Below are 23,519 nucleotides of genomic sequence, written 5' to 3' on the forward strand. Positions count from 1 at the left end.
ACACTACCAAGATACACACACACCACCTTACATGGATGGCCACTTTGTGTGCATGTGGATCTTGATAGTGTAAACTTGAAAAAAGTTTTGGGAAAACAGGATGAAACATTGACACAAGAATAAAAACCACTTTCAGTAACATTTAGTGTATTATTTTGTAATATCCAACAGTGGTCATGTGAACTAGTTATTCTTCGTTCACACCAAAAATAGAAAGCTGTTTAAGCATTGAAAACTTTACCCATTAAAGCTATAAAGAGAGTTGGTGGGATCATCACCACGCTGCCTTACTTCCTGAACCACTATAGTTTTCAGATAACATTAACATTGCTAATCTATATTGCACATTTATAGACCTCACTGGAAGTGAACTGAAGTATTACTTTTTTTGCAATTACACACTTCAACTAATCACAAGTAATAAAAACAACATGCTCATAGTATCTTAAATATGGACTGAATTTTACTACAAAAATAAAAATAAAAAGCAGGTTTAAGTTGATCCTACAGTTAAAAAAATAAATTCACTAAATTGAATTTCTTGCATTTGACTATTTTCAATATTACCACTTAAACCTCAAGCTACTTGGCCCTTTGATTATTAAATATACTCAACTCACTGCTGTACAATTCTGTAATTGTATATTATGCACAGTCATGGACTCTTCTTGGTTGTAAGAATCTCATTGACTTTCAGTGGGATCATTACAACCCTGAAATGTCCGTGAGTGTACATCTGCATTTCCTTCATGATAATTGGATTAGTCTAGGTACGCGTAAAGTCATGTTAGAATGTTGAACTATCATTAAGTTCAGAGAGGTTTCTAGGGGCATTACAAACCTCTACACCTCCTAGTCTTTTTATAACTGGTCCCATGGAACTGTGTTAATATATATTTTCCTGTAGTACTATTAAATTAATGTAATTCCAACAACTGTGATTGATTTAATTTTTATTCTTATTATTTTATGGTACTTTCCTGCTTTGCAACAATGAGGATGAATTAGGAGTAGATGGAATTAATGACAGGATACTAAGAAAGGAACAAACATGCACAAACCTGAACTTTTGATGGTGAAAACGTTAGTTGACAACTGAAAACGGTGACTGTTATATTTGTATGTGTGTATTTACATGTGTACTTAAAAACTCTAGAACAAATACCAAGCAAAGCAGAAAACTAAAGACTGATTACAAAGATAGCAAATTATTTCAAATGAGGCACAATCAACTTGATTGTGTTTACATCGAAGTGTATACACACCTGTAAAATGTTTTTGTACCCTGAATAGAATATGTTGTATAAATTATACAATATTACTTTTGAGTATGGCCACTCATGACCATAGGGTCATCCCTATAGCACAGTGGTTAAACTGCTATTTTGTAATCAGTGTGCGGGGTTTGATTCCCAATGGAAGGGCACGTCAGTAATTCAGTTTCCAGTTTAAACTGTAGGTCTAGTCCAAATTAGTCTTAGCACATAAAGTGGACTCGCAGAGAAACTTTTACTTGAGTCTTCAATCAACAGGGATACAAACCAGAAATACTGGATTGATGAATAGTAGTAGTATTTATTTCTCTTTCACCTATTTAAGTGTAAAAAAGTGTTTGTGAAAATTTTACAGTGGAATTTGAAACTAATTTTTATCTTTCAAAGGCAGACTCTGGTCTTGAAAGTCAGAAAACAGCAGCGATAGAACTTGATGCAATCTTTTTCTTTTGACTTTTCTGACACAGCATAAATGTGTATCTTCAAGGATTCGAAGACACTAACTGTAAATTTCCAGCATCCTTAAATGCTTAGACTAGCCTTGGCAAGGGGGCATTACAATTTACATGAGGTACTTTTTAACCTTCTGGAACCTGATGTTCGCTCCCCCCAACACAAGTTATGCATCTGTGGGCTGTGATCCAGGACTGTCAATAGTGAGGTGTCCAATTTTTCTACATTATTATTGGAGAATGCATCTACAAATGAAGAAAGGTGTATTGACCACCTGATCTTTTGAAAGAAAGGATTTTTATTTACACAGCATAGTTCTCTCTAATTTCAGCTTTGTACAGCAATTCGTTTTTAAAACTTTTCACAAAGGATTTGTATTACTTAATGATAAAAAAGAAACATCATTATTAAGTATGTACAAATCCTTTATAGTTCTATTAACTTAAAAATTGAAAGCTCTGAATGCTTTGCTCAACTATTCTACAGAATGAAAAAACACTACACACCATGCACTAAAAACTACATTTTAAAAAATCCCTTCTGTACTTACTTGCTACATTACTCCTTGAAAGTAATGGAACAAAAAGAATGTCTTTCATGATATTTGAAAAACAACATTTTAATATATAGTTTAAATATTATGTCTGCTGGAAGTTCTTTGTTATGATTTATTCTGCAAGACTAGAGGTGAGGCATACTGCTGGTAAAAATGAATAAACTCCATACTAGGGCTTATCAACTTTCTTTGCAATCTTCTGTATATAAAATATAAAGTGCCCCACTATGTACTGCAAAGTTTTATTTGAAATCCACTGCTAATCAATACTGGACCTATAGTTTAACATTGAATCTAACCACTGTGCAACGTGGCTCCACGAGGAATCAAACTTGGGACATCTGGATTGCAAGGTGACAATGTTAGCCACTATTCTAACAGGATGACAATTCCATGCGAGTGTGGAGGTAGGGTTACAAACATTATTGCTTTCAACCATAGTGGAGGTGATGTAAGCAGCACTACCCTTACCACCTCACCTTCAAGATAAGCACTGATAAAAGCTGATCCCCAAGCTGTTCGTGCACGTACCCTGCAAATCAAAGCTGGGTTTTCCGTATGGTAGTCAGTTGCATAGCAATATCAACTGGTACAGTGTCTTTTATTTGTGTACATCATATGCTCATTTTTTCCCCAGTCATATCAGAAGGACTTTTCTTTGATTCAAATCTTCAGTCACAGTTACAGTAGATTTTATTGAATTTTGAGAAAGTTGCTTCTGAAGTAAAGAGAATGTTGTAGGGAGAACAAGATGGAGGTGGATTCTTCCCTGATAGATTGATTGAATTGGTTTATTTTACTGCACTTTTGGCTAAATATGAAGATGAGGATGAGTGATGATATGATGAAATTGATGTAGGGACACTCACAAAGCAATGCCCATGCCAAGACTCAGGACCATCGGTAGTGAGGTCGCAAGTCCAACACTCAATGCATTTGGCCACCAAGGTGACTCCTTTTACTCTCTCTCTCTCTCTCTCTCTCCCTGTGTGTGTGTGTGTGTGTGTAGGAAGTGGTGGTAAAGGTGAGAAATCCACTTTTAACCAAAGTTTGGTGAACAACACTTCCAATTCTAAGTTCTGAAAGAAAAAAAATACTAGGGGATAGACATGACTGAGGCTGATTGAATGAAACAATAACCTACCTGCTACTTAATCCATGGAATGAAATGAATAAATTGAAATGTACCAACAATGTGCCGCACCTCTGCTTGATGTTAGAAATAAAATACCAAGCACTGACTTTTCAAACAATCATGAATGAATAATTAATGCAGGAACAGATCACTTGAGTATCTTATTATTAAGATTAGGAACAATTAATTATCCATTAATATTACCATAACATTACTACTTTCACAACCATGGTTAATCCTTTGCATGTGAAAACAATTTCCAAAAATACAACAGTGTTATGTCATACTTAAAATACTAACAAGATGTGCTCATAAAGAAGTTACAATATTCCAAACTAAATTAATAACCTGCAGTAACAAACAATATATTTAACTATTTTTCCTCTACTTTTAACTCTTTGTGTTCCTGAACTGTATCACCCTACATGAGCAACATACACCTCAAACTACACCAATTAATATGCTAACATATTCCCAAAATAAACAGCAGACGATACACTCCATATTCAGGTGTACATAAATATCAACTACATCTTGAGATATTGATGTACCGACAAATAAAGCTCAACACACATACACACACTCACTCTACATGTACAAATATCACCAAAGGTAATTCAAAATGGTTTCCTGTTAATTTCTGTGCAGTGAGAGATTCATCAACAAATGTATAAATTAAAGCCTATAGTGAATAATGAATTCCTTGTTGTTTCATGCTGAACACCAGAATATTTATATAATTCTATTTAGAGAATGAAAGAAATTAAGATGACAGACTGTTCTGCAAAACTGTTTTCATAATGTAAGTGCAATGACTGATGCAAGCAAGATTATCAATTTGTTATTATTATCAGGGAAGTGTTTCTACAAGTCATTCATTAAAATGCATAAGGTATCTCAAAAAGCGAGATGATCTATATGAGACACCTGACATTATATAACATTCGCAACAGCGTGTGCACGTACACACACGCGTTAACCAACATTGAAATAAAGAAACTATAGTTCAATAATAATGGCTGGATGGAAGAAAGCAATGAAATTATTATTATTTTTAATCTGACACTGGAAAGTATCTTCACTGAAAATCTCCATGCACCATAAATGCATACATTTATGCATTTATGCATTATCAGGAATACAATATAATTCATGTCGCAGATTCGCGATACCTGTCTATTTGTAAAAATAAAGAGAAGATGACTTATGTATAGTTCTAACAAACGATATAAAGTCGAATTATTTTTTCTTTCTTGTTTCTCAAGAAAAATGTACAAATACTTGTTTTGCATAACTGAGTTTTAAGAAAAGAGTGGTACTTTTTTTTTTGTGTATTCTCTGTCCATGATCAATATACAAAACAGGAGGATAATGAATTTCTACCTTCCATATGAAGATGTTTGTTAACTGGCAAGTGTTTAACTAATCAATCTCTGTTATATTTTAAAATCATGCCTTCATAATGACCATAGTGACAATATATTAAAGATGCAATATTTTTACTTCATATGCTTTGATAAATTATACAAGGGCTGATTTTGTAGTAGTGGCAACTATTTATTTTCTAGACACATAACATACATACAAGGCTCTAAGTTTTACAGGCCTTCGATGTAGTCCCCAGCGTTGCGTACAACGTGTTGCCAGCGATGTGGAAGCTGTTGGATTCCATTGGCACTGCCAAATCTGTTGATAGTGTGAAGAGAGCGTTATACTGCCAGAAGAATGTCTCAAACTGTTCGGAAGTGAATCCCACGAAGTGGTTTGTTCATCTTAGGGATTAAGCCTGTTGCAGTCCATGGTGACACTGTCATGCTGTGCGACCTCTAGCACATTTAATTTTTAACCAACACTGCTGCTCCTGCTTCGTAAACATCGGAACTGCACAGCCCGACTGATCACTCACAACTGCTTTGTTCTTGTTCTCACTGTGTGTGGAGTGGGATGTGTGAGTTCATTTGCTCTGAGGGAGGGTACGCATGTAACTAACCTTTGGTATACACGACATTGCCTGGCTCCGTTGCACGGCATCGCTATAGCATAGTTGCCACTACTAAAAAATCAGCCTATGCATATAGTATATGAATGGGGGACTTTATTTTATATTAACAACATGTATATTTGGTAATTATCTACAATGTTTAAATATATTGTTAGTTGTGTTATATTTTTATTTTGACTATTTATGCAATCCTTGAAATTTATTATTAAACAATAATTATTATTATACTCCCACCACATACATTACATGATATAAATAACTTACTTCTTCACACAGTAATTAGTAGGAAATACCACTGTCACATAAATATCACTCAGTGCTTACAGAATGCAATAATTGGCCATTAAATATAAATAACACAGCACCTTCTACATTTAAAAAATTGCCACTTCTGTAGCAAGTCAGTATTATAAAATTTTAGAACACCATTTGATTCTATTTCATGTCAAGTTATGAAGAGTTATACAAATAAGCTTCAATACAAATGTTGCTATACATTTGTTATCTAATAAATTTGAGCAAGATACCGATTGTTTCACTGCTATAGTTCACGTCAAAAGCCAGGACCAGATGTCCTAGACAAGGTACATCAAATGGCACATTATCCTCAATGCTAGGCAGCATTCGAAGCAGAACATGAAAGCACAAATAGATATCAAGTCATGCATACGTATACAGCCACAACGATGAGCTGAGGGTTGAAAACTCAATTTCAAGTTACTTGAGAGCTTATAACTGATAAACTCTTAATACACAGTTCCCACTATTTTTGCATAATGTGGAGTGTTTTTACTATAACATAGTAGTCATGGCTAACAAACTCAAGTTCAAATGAAGTATGTTTAAAAGAAAATTAAGCACATTTTTCTTGTAAGATCCGAGATAAATTAATGTGACTGGTACACATTACAAATATAAATATTAAAAATAGGGACAATTTCATATACAGGGTGACTCAGAAGAATGGGAAATTTTGAATCTTGTCCTGGCAATCCTGGGAGGTTGATAGCACTGAATGGCACATACAACACTGCTTACATCATCTTGCTATTTAGTGGAGCAGTGGAGTGGTGTGCAGCGTGCAGTTGCTGTCAAAGCAGATAACAAGACTTGCAGCCTGGAGGCCACGCATAGAGCATTTTGGCATCAGTTCAATATTGCACGACATGGCCATGTTCCATCAGCACACACGGCCTCCCCGATGGCACAGTGGCAGCGTCGTTGCCTTGTAATCATAGTGGTTTGAATCCCACTTTAAACTGTAGGTCCAGTCCCGATTAGCCTTACTGTGCATAAAGTCTACTTAAAACACCAACTCAATCAATCAATCCATCAGCACATGCAATTAACACATGGGTCCGTACTCGACTTGCTATGACAGAAGACCTCAAAGCAAGAATAAAAGAGGAAATTGCCAGGATTCCTGTTGCAATGTTATGTCGCATCATGTACAATGTCCCTCACAGACTGCAGGAATGTTTCCACCGAGAAGGTGGTCATCTGTCGGATGTTATCTTCAAGACATAACTAAATGGTATGAAATTCAACAATAGCATACTCTGTACTATTCACTGGTTTCACTAAATGTTTCAAAAGTATGTGTATTAATCTCTGTTCCACGATTTTCCATTATTTTGAGCCACCCTGCATTATGAAACTGTACTGTGGAGTGACATCTAAACAGAGTTCAACACTTAAGGTGTTCAAGAAAGCAAGAAAGAAGTGGAAAATAGAGTTGGAACATGGGGATTAAATGAGAGATTTACTTAATAAACAGACTCACCTTTCTGTTAATTGCACACACTCACAGCTTTCAAGACAAAGCTGATAACTGCCATTAAAAGTAATAAAACATTATTTTTGTTGTGTATGGTTACACATACCATATCGAAACTGCTTTCAAAGAAAAACTTGCTTGTTTGGTTCACTACAAAATTTAATGTAGTGATTAAGAAGTTAGTATATTTGGCACATAGCTATTACATAGGTGTGAGCTTTAAAGTATTGGAATGACCCATTCCGATACTTCAATGCTTCGTCAGTTCAACCGTACTTGAATTGCTTATACAAATGTTAGAACATAAATGGTCCACAGATAGCATGTTGGTTACATATCCCATGTTTGGTACAAGGGTCCCAGTTTTGATTCCTTGAGGCAGGGTGTGAATTAAAGGGAAGTGGGAGGTCAATAAACTCAAGCATCCCTGCAAATAGAAGCAAATTTTCATCCCCCGTAGGGATGATTTTATTTCCCTCATAGATAGTTACATTTGTAGTAATATAACTATTTCCATGAAATATCACATGTTCATACCTGACTATTGTAAAACTGACACTTAACATCAAGAAAAGGTACATAATGTCAAGGTTACCATAGTTTGTGTGAAGTAGAGGGCATCATATTATTTTTATTCTTTGGAAACTACTTGTTTATAAGTTTGTCTGTGAAGTTACATTTTCATTTCAGCATCTCTATTTTCTAAAATTTCAGAAGAAGAAAAAAGACACACTAGCTGGATGCTGGATGCTACAAAATACAACGTTCAAATGAATGTAGATAAGAGTTTGAGTCCGAGTTTATGAGATGCAAGAGATGGTTTCTGTAGATTTCTGATTATCAACTTATTGGCTGCTATCAACAGCGTTTAGAGTATCGGTTTTAGCAATGAGTGTATTCCCACTCAAAGTAGCATGGCACTTAGGGAGTATGTTGTGACTTGCCAAGCTTATTTTTACATTTTCAATTTTTTGTTAAGGAGTTGTAGAAAACATTTTTACTCTGAAAGAAAATCCAAACAAACTTTTTATAATCTAAAAATACAACATGCCTGAGGAAAAAGTACACATGGTAACATTGTATAATGTTTCAGGCATTTGGTATTTTTGACTAAATAATAGGGATGGGACCGATTAATCGGTACTCTATCGGTATCGGCCGATATAGGCATATCGGTGTATCGGTTTATCAGTAAAATTACCGATTATTTTACCGATCCGATATATCGATAAATATCTTATAATTTAGTGCAAAATTCTGCCATTTTGTTGTAATTTTTATGGACAATCCCCATGCTCTTCTTTCTAAAAAGTAAGTGTCTAAATATTTAGCTACTCTTGCACTGCAGTCACTTCAAAACACACATTTATTAAGGAGATCAATGAACATTTCAGGTTCTTCAAGGACCATTTCCAATTTTATATCGGATCGGTAGAATATTGGTTATCGGTATTGGTAAATTTTATATCGGTACTTTATCGGTATCGGCCAAAATTTCATATCGGGCCATCCCTACTAAATAATAGTAATACATTAATAAATGAACTGCACTAAGTTTTAAGATAAGAAAATCTAAACCAATACAAAGATTCTCATTTTGTCATTAACACATTAATTCCTTGTACAAGTAGATCGAGATGACCTGTTCTTGGCAATTCATTTATAAAGTGCCAGCAAATATTAGTTGAACTGATTATACAAAGATCATTAATTTGTTGTAAAACAAGAAAGTGACCAATGAATGCTCGATAAAAATACTTATGGAGGAAATTAATATTTGTTATGTAGTTTTCATTGTTTTGAGGGTTTTCTATAGTTATTGTTAATAATAATAATAATAATAATAATGCACTTATCCCCCGCTCAAAAGAGATTGATTGATTGATTTGCTACATTTAACTTCACTTTTTGTGCCACTTTTGGGTAATTTGTGAAATGGGGATGAGTGATGATGTGATGAAATTGATGAATGGGCACTCCCAAGCATCCATGCCCAGGCCAGGATTCGAACCCTGGCATCGTAGTGCGAAGTGCTAACCACTCTGCCATGGGGGCCTGCTCAAAAGAGAGCGAGTATTACTGTTTGAATATATGACATCTTCCCAAAGCAAAAAGTTAATTGACACGTTGCTTGGAGAGGTATGAAATTTTTGCTGTTGACCTAAAATGAAAACTGGGGAGCTATTAGAATATCATGAAAAAGATGGTACCAGGTTTGATTGATGTGGCTATTTTACGTCATTTTTCTGCCACTTTTGGCTAACAACAACACTGTGATTCGAATGAGTGACAATTGATGAAACTGATGAAAGGACCCACAAAGAACACCCAAAGGTCAGCAAGGTGGTCCTGGGACCTGCAATCATTGAGGGTCACTTTGTCAGACTTTGGATAATCAACATTGTATTCCAACATTCAATTTGTGGACACATTTTGTATTTGCTCTCTAATAACAATATTAATCAGCCTGTTATTTGATTACAGCTTCAATGCTGCTACTATATTTTATTATGGAATTATCCCTTACACAGGAGTTATCCAGAAATTTGCATCTGAAAGGTGTAAAATCATATTTAGGGGGTGTAAGAATAAATTTAGAGCAAAAATGACCATAAATTGGGCCTTTGAGAACATTTTTAGGGGTGTTGAAGAAATTTAGGGGAGGGTATTAGCATGCTGTGGATAAATCACAGCCTTCATGCATAATAGTATATTATACATATCTCAGGATACAGTGTAAGATGTACAATAAGTCTCGAACAACGGCACTTACACACCCCCATAAATACTTTACACTAAATGTATGCTTATTGACTTCTGTACTCCATCCACAGAACCTTGGAACGAGTATGATTGATATATGACCATAAGAGAGCTGCTGCAAGCGTAAAGGAAGGTGGATTAAATCTTCGAGAGAGGCATGGCACATATAAAACAAGCACAATCACATTTGTAAGTGTCTCTTGCGTATAAAAGTTATGATCGATAAAATGCTTATCAAATAAGTTAGCAAAGTTGTGAGGAAGTTGGAAGCCACATGTTACACCTTATATCAAGTACAGTAGAGTCTCATTTATCCAACCTTCTCTTATCCGACATTCCGTATTATCTGACATACCACTGGAAAAAGAAAATATCATCAATCGGCAATAAGAACTGCAAGTTGTGAGCGTAGTCGATTTTTAGTTTCTCCAGACTCTTACTGTGTGGCGTTCATTTTTTCTGTATTGTTGTAAAACATGATTACTGTATTAGGTTCGTAATGTGTAAAATTATAACATTTGTTTGATGTTTAGTAGGCTTTTTCTTAACACCTCCCTATTATCCGACGTTCTGTCGGATAAGTGAGACTCTACTGTATACAGAAATTTTCTGTCCCGCTCTTCACTGATCAGCAGCTGGAGTAAAACTTATCCATGACACAAATGTCTTTGCGTGAACCTACACTAATTTATAACAGCAGTTAATTGCTGCTGATATGAAAGAGCTTAGATTACAAAACTAGTGTCACTTTCTTTTTTGTAATAACCTTCACATAGAAAACTACTGGTCACCAAATGCTATCATCAGCTTCCTACAATATAAGAAATAATGTAGAATTACTTCATTATGCCAAACTTAAGGAGATGAATACAGTAGAATGATATGATTTAGAACATTTGCACTGCTTGGATCATTTTTGCTTTTTCAAAAATTCCAAAAGTGTGCCCCTCGTGCCATCATAGCAGACAGATGACATAACCACCGTCAAACATCATCTGAATTAACGGGTGAAACGTAACCCCCTTGAACCGAGTTTTGGTAAGAGAATGGAACATTTTCTCCAGCGACAGCCTGATACCCACCATTTATGGAATGCACAGAGGGAGCTTTCTTCTTTACTAGGTTATGAGTGGATCCAGATGCATCACTGTGGGCACTCATCAAACTCTCTGAAGGTGTAATGCCGTTCTACAAATAGAAAACATTTCACTCAATTGATTTCCACCCAAAAGCTACCATATATTAGTTATTATGCATGACAAATTAAAAACCAGGGATGAAATCACATGAAAAGTTTGCTTACACTTAGGGATGACTTGATAACACCTTGAATCAATCCTCTTACAAATTCTCACCAATGTCAATACCAATTGCAATTGAAAATTGCAACAATTGAAAGTTATTCAAATTATCAATTACTATGGATGCCTACACTGCAAACACGTGAATCAATTTACCATACCTTGGCTCTATAATATTCAAGAATTACATCAGAATATTAAAATGCCTGTCATTTAATCACAAAATCAAAATTTTCAAACAATACTGGTGTAAAATTAATGAAAATTTCAAAATTTGCCTATTTCCAGGATAATTAGAGTCCTTCAAATTGTCCTGGAACATTTTTTCAGGCCCTACAAAATAGCCAAACTCTGGAAAAGTATTAGTGAATAAATCCCAATTAATACAGTCTATTACCGATACCAACATTGATATTGGAATCAGCTCATCCCTTATGCTGATAAACTAAGATATACAATTGCAAATGTTCCATGAAAACCCTAAATAATTATTTCATTTTTATAATTAATACGTCATCAAATTACTGCAATATGTCTTGCTTTGAAAAATAAACTGTGTATTTAAACATTTTCTTTAAAAAAAACAGAAGATGTGAATTACCGTATTTACTCATGTATAATGCACACTTTTTTCCAAAATTTTTGCCCTCAAAAACTGTGGTGCATATTATGCAAAGAATAATTCAGACAGCCAACATGAAACTCTACAAGGTCATTCCCTGATTTTTTGACACTTGCATTGATTCTTCATGTTTACGGAACCCTATCATGTTATATATCATTGTAAAGCTTGAATTCTGTAGTTTCTGAATATGGCAACATTATTCCATTCAAGATGGCGACAGTAACGTGCAATGCTGTTGAAATAAGCTCATCACAAAATGAAGGAACATTCTGATTTTTATGGTACTTTGGATGAAAGAAAAGAGAAAAACAATAATTAAAATGTATTATTGTTTTTCTTGTATGTACGCATTGCTTGCATGATAGAATTATTTTCCTGTAGTTTACGGTTATTACATTTTCTTTAAAAAAAACAGAAGATGTGAATTACCGTTATATAAGTAGGCCCTACCTCATAAAATATATTTGGAAATATTGCTCCAAAGCATCACTAAAAACTGACTTATATAACCACATCAAAGTAGGCCCTACAGCAATGATGAATTTGAATTACCTGATGATATTTGGGATTCATAATTAAAAAAACAGTTAAGTTGCTATATTACAACAATGTAACATTGACAACATCCATTATATAACAGATTCTTTTTGTTTAAAAATTACTAACCATTGTTATAACTGTATCTTTAGTCAAAATGAAAATAAATGTCTGATGAAAGGAGCGTGTGTTCTCCTGAAACGTCACAAAGAAAAAACTGTTTTCTTATGCTTGTAATAACCGTAAACTACAGGAAAATAATTAAAATGTATTACTGGCCAAACAATATGACATGCATGGAGTGTGTAAATGCCTTAATGAAAGAAATCGTGTGCTGCTAACTGTTAGTTTGAGCACCCTGAATGTGCCTCTTGTGTTACATTAGTCACGGAAAAAGCATATTTTCAAATTTTTATTAGAAAAAAGTCAAGAAGGAATAACAAACCTCTTACACCAAAGTTAGAGCCTAAATATAACAAATAAATTACCTCATAAAATATATTTGGAAATATTGCTCCAAAGCATCACTAAAAACTGACTTATATAACCACATCAAAGTAGGCCCTACAGCACTGTTATGTTACATACATTTGCCGGCCTCTTGATTGGCATAGCAGCAGTTTTATGACCTACAACGGAGAAAGTCATTTCTTGAACCTAAATTGTACTGCGCATTATATATGAGATATAATTGTTAGTCGATTTTCCCCATCAAAAATCAGGATGTGCATCATACACGCCTAAATACGGTATACCTTTATTCATGCAAAAATTCATGTAACTTGTTTCACTATTAGAACATGTAATTAATGATTACGGTGTCTCAGACAATAAAGGGAGCAAGATGGATACAGTGGTTCTCATGTAATTTTGAACCACATTTATAACATATATCTTTACATTTATAAACATAATAACAAAATTGCTGAACTTTGTGCAGATTTATTGGCTATATATAGAGAAATATTGAATCAGTAAAATTATTGGCAATTTTGCAGATACTTATATAGGTCAACATCATACCAACAAAAAAGCAGATAATGGGAAGCTTTGTTGCACAGCCAACAGAACAGCCTTCTGACAAATTTTATGACTGCTTGAAAATGTACAGGGTGTCCCACGAACGGCGCAACTGGGAATTAAGAGTGGCGTTACTTTGTAACCGAAACCTGTACATACATAAGTCATACACCAAATGTTAGCCCTGTCCAAGTAGATATTTTTAAACATAGAAACAACAAACGGGGTGCAGTGTTGTTCATGCAGTGTTGCCAAATGTAAGTGAAAGTGTAAATTTATTTTTCCACAAAGCATGGAAAATTGCATGTCAAACATTCGTACGGAAATTTGGACGTCAATTTCCACCTTGGGTAGGTGGACTATTTCGCCATCTATAGTTCAGAGAAGAAAACCGATCGTTTTCGCGTATAGCCAATCCTGAAATGGCTCGTAAAGGTGTACCGGTCCAAATGGGTGTTTTAAAAAAATTATGAGGTACAGTGGCAACACTGTTGATGTTTGAAGGCAACAAAAGTTGTGTTTAGTGATGGTCTATGACATGGAAATACTGGAAACAGGAAAAAAAGAAAATGAAAATTATGGTGAAAAAAGTGTTACTTACCTACTCCTGGCAACCATGCAATGTGCGTAACAGGCAGTGTAGCTTTACAAAAGATGTTGAAAATGACAACCATTTTCCCTGAGGCATTCATCAACACGTTTTATCATGTTGGAAGCAACTTTATGCAAGGTTGATTGGTTTATATTGTTAATGGCTGTGCAAATGTTTATTTTTAGATTATCAAGTGTTCTTGGGTTATTAATGTAAACTGTTTGTTTCAAATAACCCCACAGAAAAAAATCTGGAGACGTCAGATCCGGGGAGCGACTGGGCCATAAGTTTTTGCTTATAATGTGATCGCCAAAAAACTCTGCCAACATGTCTAAAGTTTCATTAGACGTGTGACATGTTGCGGAGTTTTGTTGAAACCAACAATCACGTTCCAACAGAGAAATAAACTGTGTGATAAGGTCACAATAAACTATTCCGTCAACTGTTGTGTTGAAAAAGAATGGACCGATTATTTTTCTCCACGAAATCGCGCACCACACACCGATCTTTTGTGGATGAAGTGATTGTTCATGTAACAAATGGGGATTGTTACTTGACCAGTGTCGAGAATTTTGACTGTTGACATATCCATTTAAGTGGAACCATGCTTCATCCGTGAAAAAAACCTTATCCAAAATATTCACACCATTGTCTCTAATAAAATTTCTAAACCACTGGCAGTATCTTACACGTGCACCTTTGTCTGCTTCCTTCAGTTCTTGCACAGCCTGTACCTTATATGCACGTAGGTGCAATTGTTTTAACGCTTGGTGAGTTGTTGTTTTTGATACACCTGACTGTGCAGCAAGTTTACAAACAGATTTCCTGGGAGATTGTGATATTCTCTGCTCCACATCCTGCAGCACACCTTGTGTCAAAACTGTGGTTGTCTGTGGTAGGGTTTGTCATTAACTGATCCTGTTTCACGAAATCTGGAAACAAGTCGATATATCGTCGAATTTTCTGGAACACTGTTATTCGGATATTTCTCGCGAAACACAGTTTTTACACTAGCGTACGATTTTGAACAAAAATAATGTTCCACAATGAACACCCTCTCTTCCAAAGAGTACTTCATTTCACAGAACAATTCTAATCTTCCCCTACGAACAATACGAAATGCATGGCTCAAACAGTTCTGAGTACACAACTAACTGATTCTTTTGTTCTCGTTCGCATTGCATGGTTGCCAGGAGTAGGTAAGTAACACTTTTTTCACCATAATTTTCATTTTCTTTTTTCCTGTTTCCAGTATTTCCATGTCATAGACCATCACTAAACACACCTTTTGTTGCCTTCAAACATCAACAGTGTTGCCACTGTACCTCATAATTTTTTTAAAACATCCATTTGGACCGGTACGCCTTTACGAGCCATTTCAGGATTGTCTATATGCGAAAACGATCGGTTTTCTTCTCTGAACTATAGATGGCGAAATAGTCCACCTACCCAAGATGGAAATTGACGTCCAAATTTCCGTACGAATGTTTGACATGCAATTTTCCATGCTTTGTGGAAAAATAAATTTACACTTTCACTTACATTTGGCAACACTGCATGAACAACACTGCACCCCGTTTGTTGTTTCTATGTTCAAAAATATCTACTTGGACAGGGCTAACATTTGGTGTATGACTTATGTATGTACAGGTTTCGGTTACAAAGTAACGCCACTCTTAATTCCCAGTTGCGCCGTTCGTGAGACACCCTGTATAATGCATAGCAGCTACAGAAAAGCCATAATGAAATTCCTTGACTTTTTGGACAAAATGTGGATTTCTCCCTCAATTGTATGGGCATGGTAAAAATTTGGGAGAGGACGAAGATGGGTACTGTGGACAGACCAAGTGGCATGCACAGAAATTTATTTTCCTAAAATATGCATACTTCATGATGCATGTGGTAAACGTGGTTTAAGTATTACTTACATTAAATTTCATATTTCCACGTTGCACAATTGGATGGTTATTTCCAATTAATTTTGAAGGCTCATTTCCTTCATTCACTAAGGGTATGGCATCTCTGCTCCAGACGTCGTACCCTTAGTGAATGAAGGCTGTTAGGCTTCGAAATTAATCGGAAATAACCATCCAATTGTGCAACGTGGAAATACGAAATTTAACGTAAGTAATATACATAGTTGTTCTTAATGGAAACTGAGCTCAGAGTGAGAGGGAAGGGGGAGGGGTGATGGATTCTGGCCAAGAAGTTGATTTTATTCTTCACCTGAATACAATATTAAACATTAACACAATCATTTGTATTATTTAAAGTTCTATTAGTAATTTGAAGTTTCAAATATAAACATATACATAAGGCAAATGAGTTTTCCTTCCTTCAAGTGGCAATTACTGACAATACATATGTCCATTAGACAGCTGACACTATGCAAGCAGTGCATAGGATGGGAAAATCTAATGGGTGGCAAGGTGTCTTGTTACGCGAATTAAGTATCAAATTCTTGCACAAGAAGATGGTTCTTAAATATAGTATAAACAAGTATTCAATGCTTGTAAAAGTGATTTAATGCTCTCTGTTCCAAAATACAATAACAAAAAAGTGAAAAATGAATTTTCAGTAAAATGTTACAGTGAGTGGCTAGTATAGTGGCTAGTATCAAAGATTTGTATGAGGAAATAAAACATTCCTTACATAGTTCGTATTTATCTTAATTCATTGATCATATTATGTATTATGAATTTCTCTTTCCCCCATAAAATGGTGTGGACATCTTAGTAAAAAATAAAAATCCAAATATGGTATGTTACATTTCTGTGGCTTTTTAAAACCTGTTTATTTATGAAAAATAAAAATCCAAATATGGTATATTACATTTCTGTGGCTTTTTAAAAACTGGTTATTTATGAAATGGCAAATTTTTTATGTGCGGATATATTGTTGTTAATTAAGAAACTGAAAAGGTCAACTTTGAAGATGAACAAAATTTTGGGACAAAACAGCACTATCACCACTTCTTGAACATATATTCTAAATGAAACTTTTATGAAACTTGACAATCTCTTTTGCTAAATTTGGATATTATGAGTTTCCATTTTTCCATATCCTTTTTTCTAAAGTAAATTTGGTGAGCGTATTTTTGCATCTCAAGGTAAAAAAAAACTTTGGAAATTGCATGTACTTGGGCAAAAGAATCTCACTCAGAGGACAGTCCATACTGCACCCTCCAAGTACACACCCTGGTCATCATTCCTCCATGTCTTTCTAAAATGTCTAAATTGATGATGATTTTGATGCTAGTGCAAATTCTAGTTAAATTCTTGATGAACATTACAACCAACATAGTGAATACGTTGTACAGATGGCTGTTGTGCTACATCTGCATCAAACTGTACTCACCTGGAAAGCAGTTGTACAAGTTTGGCTCAATTCTTGGCAATTGTAGTCTTCGTTTCTTTAACACTAACCTATTCCAAGCTATCCTTAGGGTCAGTATCCATTAAAACAAATCTTTATTGATTTGTGGCTTTGACTGAATTATGTCACAGTATTTAATTTGATGTAATTCTATCATATGTAGTTCTCAAAATATTTCCAATTTCTCCAAAATTGCATAAATATAAAAATTCAAAGATCACTAGATCCGAATTGGTGTTATGCACTTGAACATTCAGCAAATTTACACAAGCCATTAGAGCATGTACAGGCTACAGCTTTAGATAGAAAACAACATGAAGGTCAAATGTTTATGATGAAAATGAATAGCACAAGAGCCATTACCATTTTCACAAGGAAATTAAAGTGTTTTTCTTCTTCTTTATAAATCTGAATGATTAATATAATATTTACATAGAAACTAGGTTTAATGATTTCTTTTAAAACTAGAAATAAAAATTTCAATATTTAAACTTTCAAGTCTATTTAAAGATATACCGTTAATGAAACTTCAAAATGAAACATACAAATATGTTAGGAGATATACACATTTGAAAGTACAGTATTTCATAAATAATTGAATATTTGGAATCCCTACAAATTGGATAAATTTGGTTTCTATCCAGAACACAGAAAAAAGAGGGGTTAGTAATAGAAAAAGAATCTACACCTGTTCATCAAAAAAGGGTTCAAATCCGAAAAATTAACACATGCCTGGTATTATGTGCAATCAATCACCCATGTGTCTTTATCTGTTCAATCACCCATATGTTTTTATCTGTTCAATCAATCACCCATATGTTTTTATCTGTTCAATCAATCACCCACGTCTTTATCTGTTACTGACCTACTATTTTGTCACATTACAGTGGAACCCCGATTTTACATGTTCCCGTATCAAACATTCTATATTTGTGGTGCCAATAGGGTGCTAACCTGATGGACCCTGAAAAATGTAAAATTTGTATACATAAAATAAGGATGGTATCTTACCGTAGGTTGTGTAGTTTTAACTGTGCCATATGTTTTATTTCTTGCAACTACACCATCTTTATCCTCAGACAATCTTGATATGTTTGCAGCATACTCTGGTGTCACTATACCTCTTCTATCTGTAACGTAAATTAAGCACAATGATTATTTAGGACTTTTACTATTGGGGCATTCCATGTGAAATCAACAAGTGAAGAAGAGGCACGTTTCACCCTCACATTTTTTGATTCATTTGAAATTTGGCATACTGGAAGGGCCACCTGAGATAGGAAAATATGCAAATTTGTAGATCCATATATTTTGTATTTCCAAAATTACAGTGTTGCAAACTGTGCGATTTTGACCATTTTTTCCATCTTGTTAACTTTAAATTGCAATATTTTCAGCAACCAGGGCATCTATAGAAGTGATTCGGAAGGCATTGGAAAGATCTTGAAGAGCTCTTTCATATGAGATGTAGCATGCCTATGCCAGGGTAAAAAGCAATTGAAGGTGGTGTAAAGAAAACCTTGCTAACCATTTTTTCAAAAAAGGATATTTTAATTTTTTTTTTTAAAAAATTACATGTCGTACAATCGTACTCAATAAGTATACAAAATTTAGAAATAGGATGCCAATGGGATTCGGTGTTATGTTAGATTTAGGTTAGGTTAGGGTATGGTAGGTTGGATAAATGATATCATATTTTGATAGACAAATTCCTAATATTCAAAAGTAAAAGTCTAACAGAAATCAAATACGATATTGTTTCAATTAATGTACATGAATATGATGTTTAAATTTCAGTTTATTAGAAATACAGGGTGACTCAAAAGTTCGGTTCCGTAGACAACTCCATGATTAGTGCACAGCGAAAAATGAAAAGAGGAGAAAGTTGGTGGAAGTAGGTGAATTTCAATTTGAAGTAGGGTTGTTAAAGGTCCAGGAACCCATAAATTCTAATGGGTTCTATTGAGTTCCGCTGCAGGACTGGAACTTTTCCTCGTGCACAATATAAATTCGGTCCAAGTTGACTATGGTTTCATTTGAAAAAAGGTTCCTGGACCGTATTTAAATTCATGCGAGAAAAAAGGGTCCTGGTCCAAATTTAAATTCTTCTGGAAAAAAGGTTCCTGGACTGAATTTAAATTGATTCTGGAAAAAGGTTCCTGGACCGAATTTAAATCCACCAGACAAAAAAAAAGGTTCCTGGACCAATTTGAAATGCTTTAAATATGAAAAGGTTCTACACTGTCTAGAAGTCATTTAAGTTTGCAGATTTTCTCTCCCAGTCCTGGATTAAATTTATTTACAATAAAAGTTACCTTCTAAAAATGTATGAGAGTACATTTACACTGCAGTTGTAGAAACTGTAGAAAAGGTAATAAATCATAATGCTGATGTTCTCTCGTGGGCCATGTTCAAAAACCTCCTTTGTCGTGGTGTTACATAATGCACTGAATCATATTAGTGTGACGTCACATTGAGTTCAAACAAACCCGTCACGTGTTGCTCCAGAATCCAATCCAAGAACCGCAGTAAGTAGGAGCTCTCGATAAGGTAACGCGAGGCTGCAGCTATCACAACAGGGACGGGCAGTGTTGCTGCATCCAGGGAAATTGTCGTTTATGCAAGGAAATTCGGAGTAAATAGGGCTGTTCATTGCCAAACTTTTCTGGTGCCGACGCAACCCTTTTGTTTCCCGAAAGAATTTTGTTCATCACTTGGTTGCCCTAAGATTTGCATTGCAGCACGATGGGATGGCTATTCAAACATTCTTTTCAACGAAGCCAACAAGCAAGCGAACGAAAACAAGTCTGCGCAAGTAGTGACTCGAGAGGTCTGAACCAAGGGAAGGAACATGCACGAGAAAATGGGGCTACATGGAGAGGGGTAATGTGACTGCAGCGTTTGCATTTCGGCCATTTCTACCACTTAGATTCTCGAGACATACATTCAGCACCGGGATTAGTCTTTCATGCTCACAAGTGGATAATTGTTTTTTATCAGGTCCATAATGAGAAGCAGGGTTGTTGAAGGATCTTTTTTCTCGCACAATTTAAAATTCGATCCAAGTTGCGTATTGTTTCATTTCAATACGAAACTTGGACTCTATTTAAACTGATTTGGGGAAAAAAAAAATGTTCCTGGATTATATTTAAATTGATTCTGAAAAACAGGTTCCTGGGCCGAATTTAAAAAAAAGATTCCTGGACTGTATTTAAATTATTCTGGAAAGAAGGTTCCTGGACCGTATTTAAATTCATTCAGAAAAAAGGTTCCTGGACTGTATTTAAATTCATCTGGAAAAAAGGTTCCTGGACCGTATTTAAATTGATCTTGCAAAAAGGTTCCTGGACCGAATTGAAATACTTTACAGATAAAAAGGTTCTTTACGGTCCAGAACCCATTTACGCTTGCTGATTTTCTCTCCTGGACCGGAATTAAATTTATTTAAAATTCCTGGGCCTTTAACAACCCTGATTTGAAGTGCATGAATTTTCAACGTACCATGCAGGATGTACCAGGATGTACACTGGTACAGCTCTAATTGGTAACCAAAAATGCCACATGCTTGGCCCGGAATACTGTACGTCATCGCAATGCTATACAATTCTGGGTAAATAAAGAATTGACGATCATAATTGCCTCTTTTGGTGAGTTCCATACTATGATTATTTCAATTTGTTTTAATATATTTCTTAGTTCTTATGGATTTTCTTCAAACAAATGTCTCATCTATCATATATAAATAACCGTTGACTAGAAGATAATATTGTTCTATTGCTTTCATTAATATATTTATGTAGATCTCTACTACTTAATAGTAGTAGTAGTAGTGATAGTACGAGGGCTATTTTTTTTTAACCTCCGATGGCCAGGTGCCACGTGAAGTTCTAGGAGGGAGGTTGGTTGGCAGGACGGCACTTCCACACCAATGAGGTGCTTCGGGACATTGTACAGACCTGGTTCAACAGACAGGCAGCACCTTTCCTTGCAGAGAGTATTGGAAAGCTGAACCATTGGTATGATAAATGTCTGAATCTTCTTGGTGATTAGGTTGAAAAGTAGATTACACGTGTACTAATTTTTGTCAATAAACCCATTTTGCTATTCACTGTGGTTTTGATTTCATGCCCTATCGGAGGTTGAAAAGAAAAAAGCCTTCGTAGTAGCAATTAAACTATAATAAAATACTGGTAATGTGAATTTGGATAAACAGTTTTTGAAAAAACCTTTTCTCCCTTGATGAAATCCATGTATGCTAGCCTAGGTTTAGCCTTTTTTAGTGGTCTGGAGAGTGGAGGGAGAATGCTCGTCACATGTTCTAGTTTCTTTTACTTGTTTTCTTTGCCTTTTAATTATAGTCATCAATTCTTACGTTACCCTTTACTGTGTGATATTGTAATGCCATACAATATTCTGGGCCAAGCATGTGGCATTTTTTGTTACCAATTAGGGTTGTACCAGTGTACATCCTAAACGGTGCATGCTACGCTGAAAATTAGAAGCACTTCAAATTGAAACTCACCTACTTCCACCAACTTTCACCTCTCTTCATTTTTGCTGTGCACTAATCACGGAGTTGCCTATGGAACCAAACTTTTGAGTCACCCTGTATTTCTAATAAACAGGAATTTAAACATTATATTCATGTACGTTAATTGAAACAATATTGTATTTGATTTCTGTTAGACTTTTACTTTTGAATACAGTAGGAATTTGTCTATCAAAATCTGATATCATCAATTAACCAACCTACCATTCCCTATCCTAAATCTAACATAACTCTGGATCCCATTGGCATCCCATTTCTAAATTTTGTATACTTATTGAGTAATAATGTTATGAAAGACGTAATTTTTTTTAAAAAAATTAAAAGAGCAGTTTTTGAGAAAATTGCTACCAAACTTTTCTTTACACCACCTTAAATTGTTTATTTTTTACCTTGCCATAGGCATGCATGCTATATTTCATGTAAAAGAGTCTTCAAGACCTTTCCAACACCATCTGAATCACTTCTATAGGTGCCCTGGTTGCTGAAATACTGCAATTTAAAGTTAACAAGATGTTGGAAAAAATGGTCAAAATCGCAGAGTTTGCAAAACTGTAATTTCGGAAATACAAAATATATGGATCTAGAAATTTGCATCTTTTCCTACCTCAGGTGGCCCTTCCAGTATTCCAAATTTCAAATGAATCAAAAAGTGTAAGGTTGAGGACCTTGTTGACTTGACATGGAATGACACTATTTCACTCTATTGCAAATGAAAGATTTTTGAAAGTTAGCAATTGCAAATTGCTAAATTTGGAGTAAATTGTATGAAACATGGAGAAGTAAGTATTATATTGTAATCTTTGTCTAATAGGCAATTCCATGAAAAAATCAACCCGATAGGCAAAATACAAAAGCACAAATTCATGATACCAGCAATATGTAGTATGATTTTTTTATCTGCTGGTAGGCAACACTGTGAGTCAATATGGTTTCCAGTGCCTCACGCCCACATAGAATGAACTGATTTTTGCACAGCCAAATCGCAGTGTATATCAAAATTCATTATCACAAAGTAATTGATATTGAAAGTACAGATATGGAAGAAGGAATTGCTAGTGGAAAAGGTAGATAACATCAGCTATAGAAGTAAACATAGGCCTGTTAAGTACGTAGTATTTGTAGGCTGATTCAGTGACGAAATTTTGCAAAAGTTGCAACACTGAAGCCTGATTTTAGGTGCAGAAAAATAGTATTGTGTATTTAAAGCTAAGTTTTCATGACAAACAAAGCTTCAGATTAGCAAAAGGAATTTCTCATTATTAGTGTTGCTACAGTGGCATCACGGAAGCATATGTATGTCACAAAATTATGTAAGATGGTGCAGGATGTGGTAACGATGACTACCCCATAGCAAAAACGAATAATTTTGTGTAATTTTGCATCATGTGACAGACATGTTGGTGCGGAATGAACCACAGATAGTGGCAGGTTGGTGGGGTCATAGAACCTTTGGCCAAGTATTCATAAAAATTACCATCTAGGCAGGAAAATATAGCAAATGAGGGATGACTACTAATAAAAGTATACAACCCCCTCTTTTCATTTAAAAAGACTGGACAA

General features: G+C 35.0%; 1 protein-coding gene across 2 annotated transcripts in view; it reads right to left on the bottom strand.

The window, feature by feature from the left end:
- app (Palmitoyltransferase app) overlaps positions 1 to 23,519 on the bottom strand; it is a 368,197-nt gene that overhangs the window by 8,676 nt on the left and 336,002 nt on the right. For both annotated transcript variants that reach the window (XM_083112168.1, XM_083112160.1), the window contains exons 7-8: positions 18,422 to 18,540; positions 11,043 to 11,148 (exon numbers count right to left, since the gene is read on the bottom strand). In XM_083112168.1, the coding sequence (XP_082968294.1) occupies positions 11,043 to 11,148; positions 18,422 to 18,540 (225 nt within the window). The remainder of the gene's footprint in view (positions 1 to 11,042; positions 11,149 to 18,421; positions 18,541 to 23,519) is intronic.

This window comes from Lepisma saccharinum, chromosome 1, assembly GCF_977018435.1.
Source record: "Lepisma saccharinum chromosome 1, izLepSacc3.1, whole genome shotgun sequence".
Classification (NCBI taxonomy): domain Eukaryota; kingdom Metazoa; phylum Arthropoda; class Insecta; order Zygentoma; family Lepismatidae; genus Lepisma; species Lepisma saccharinum.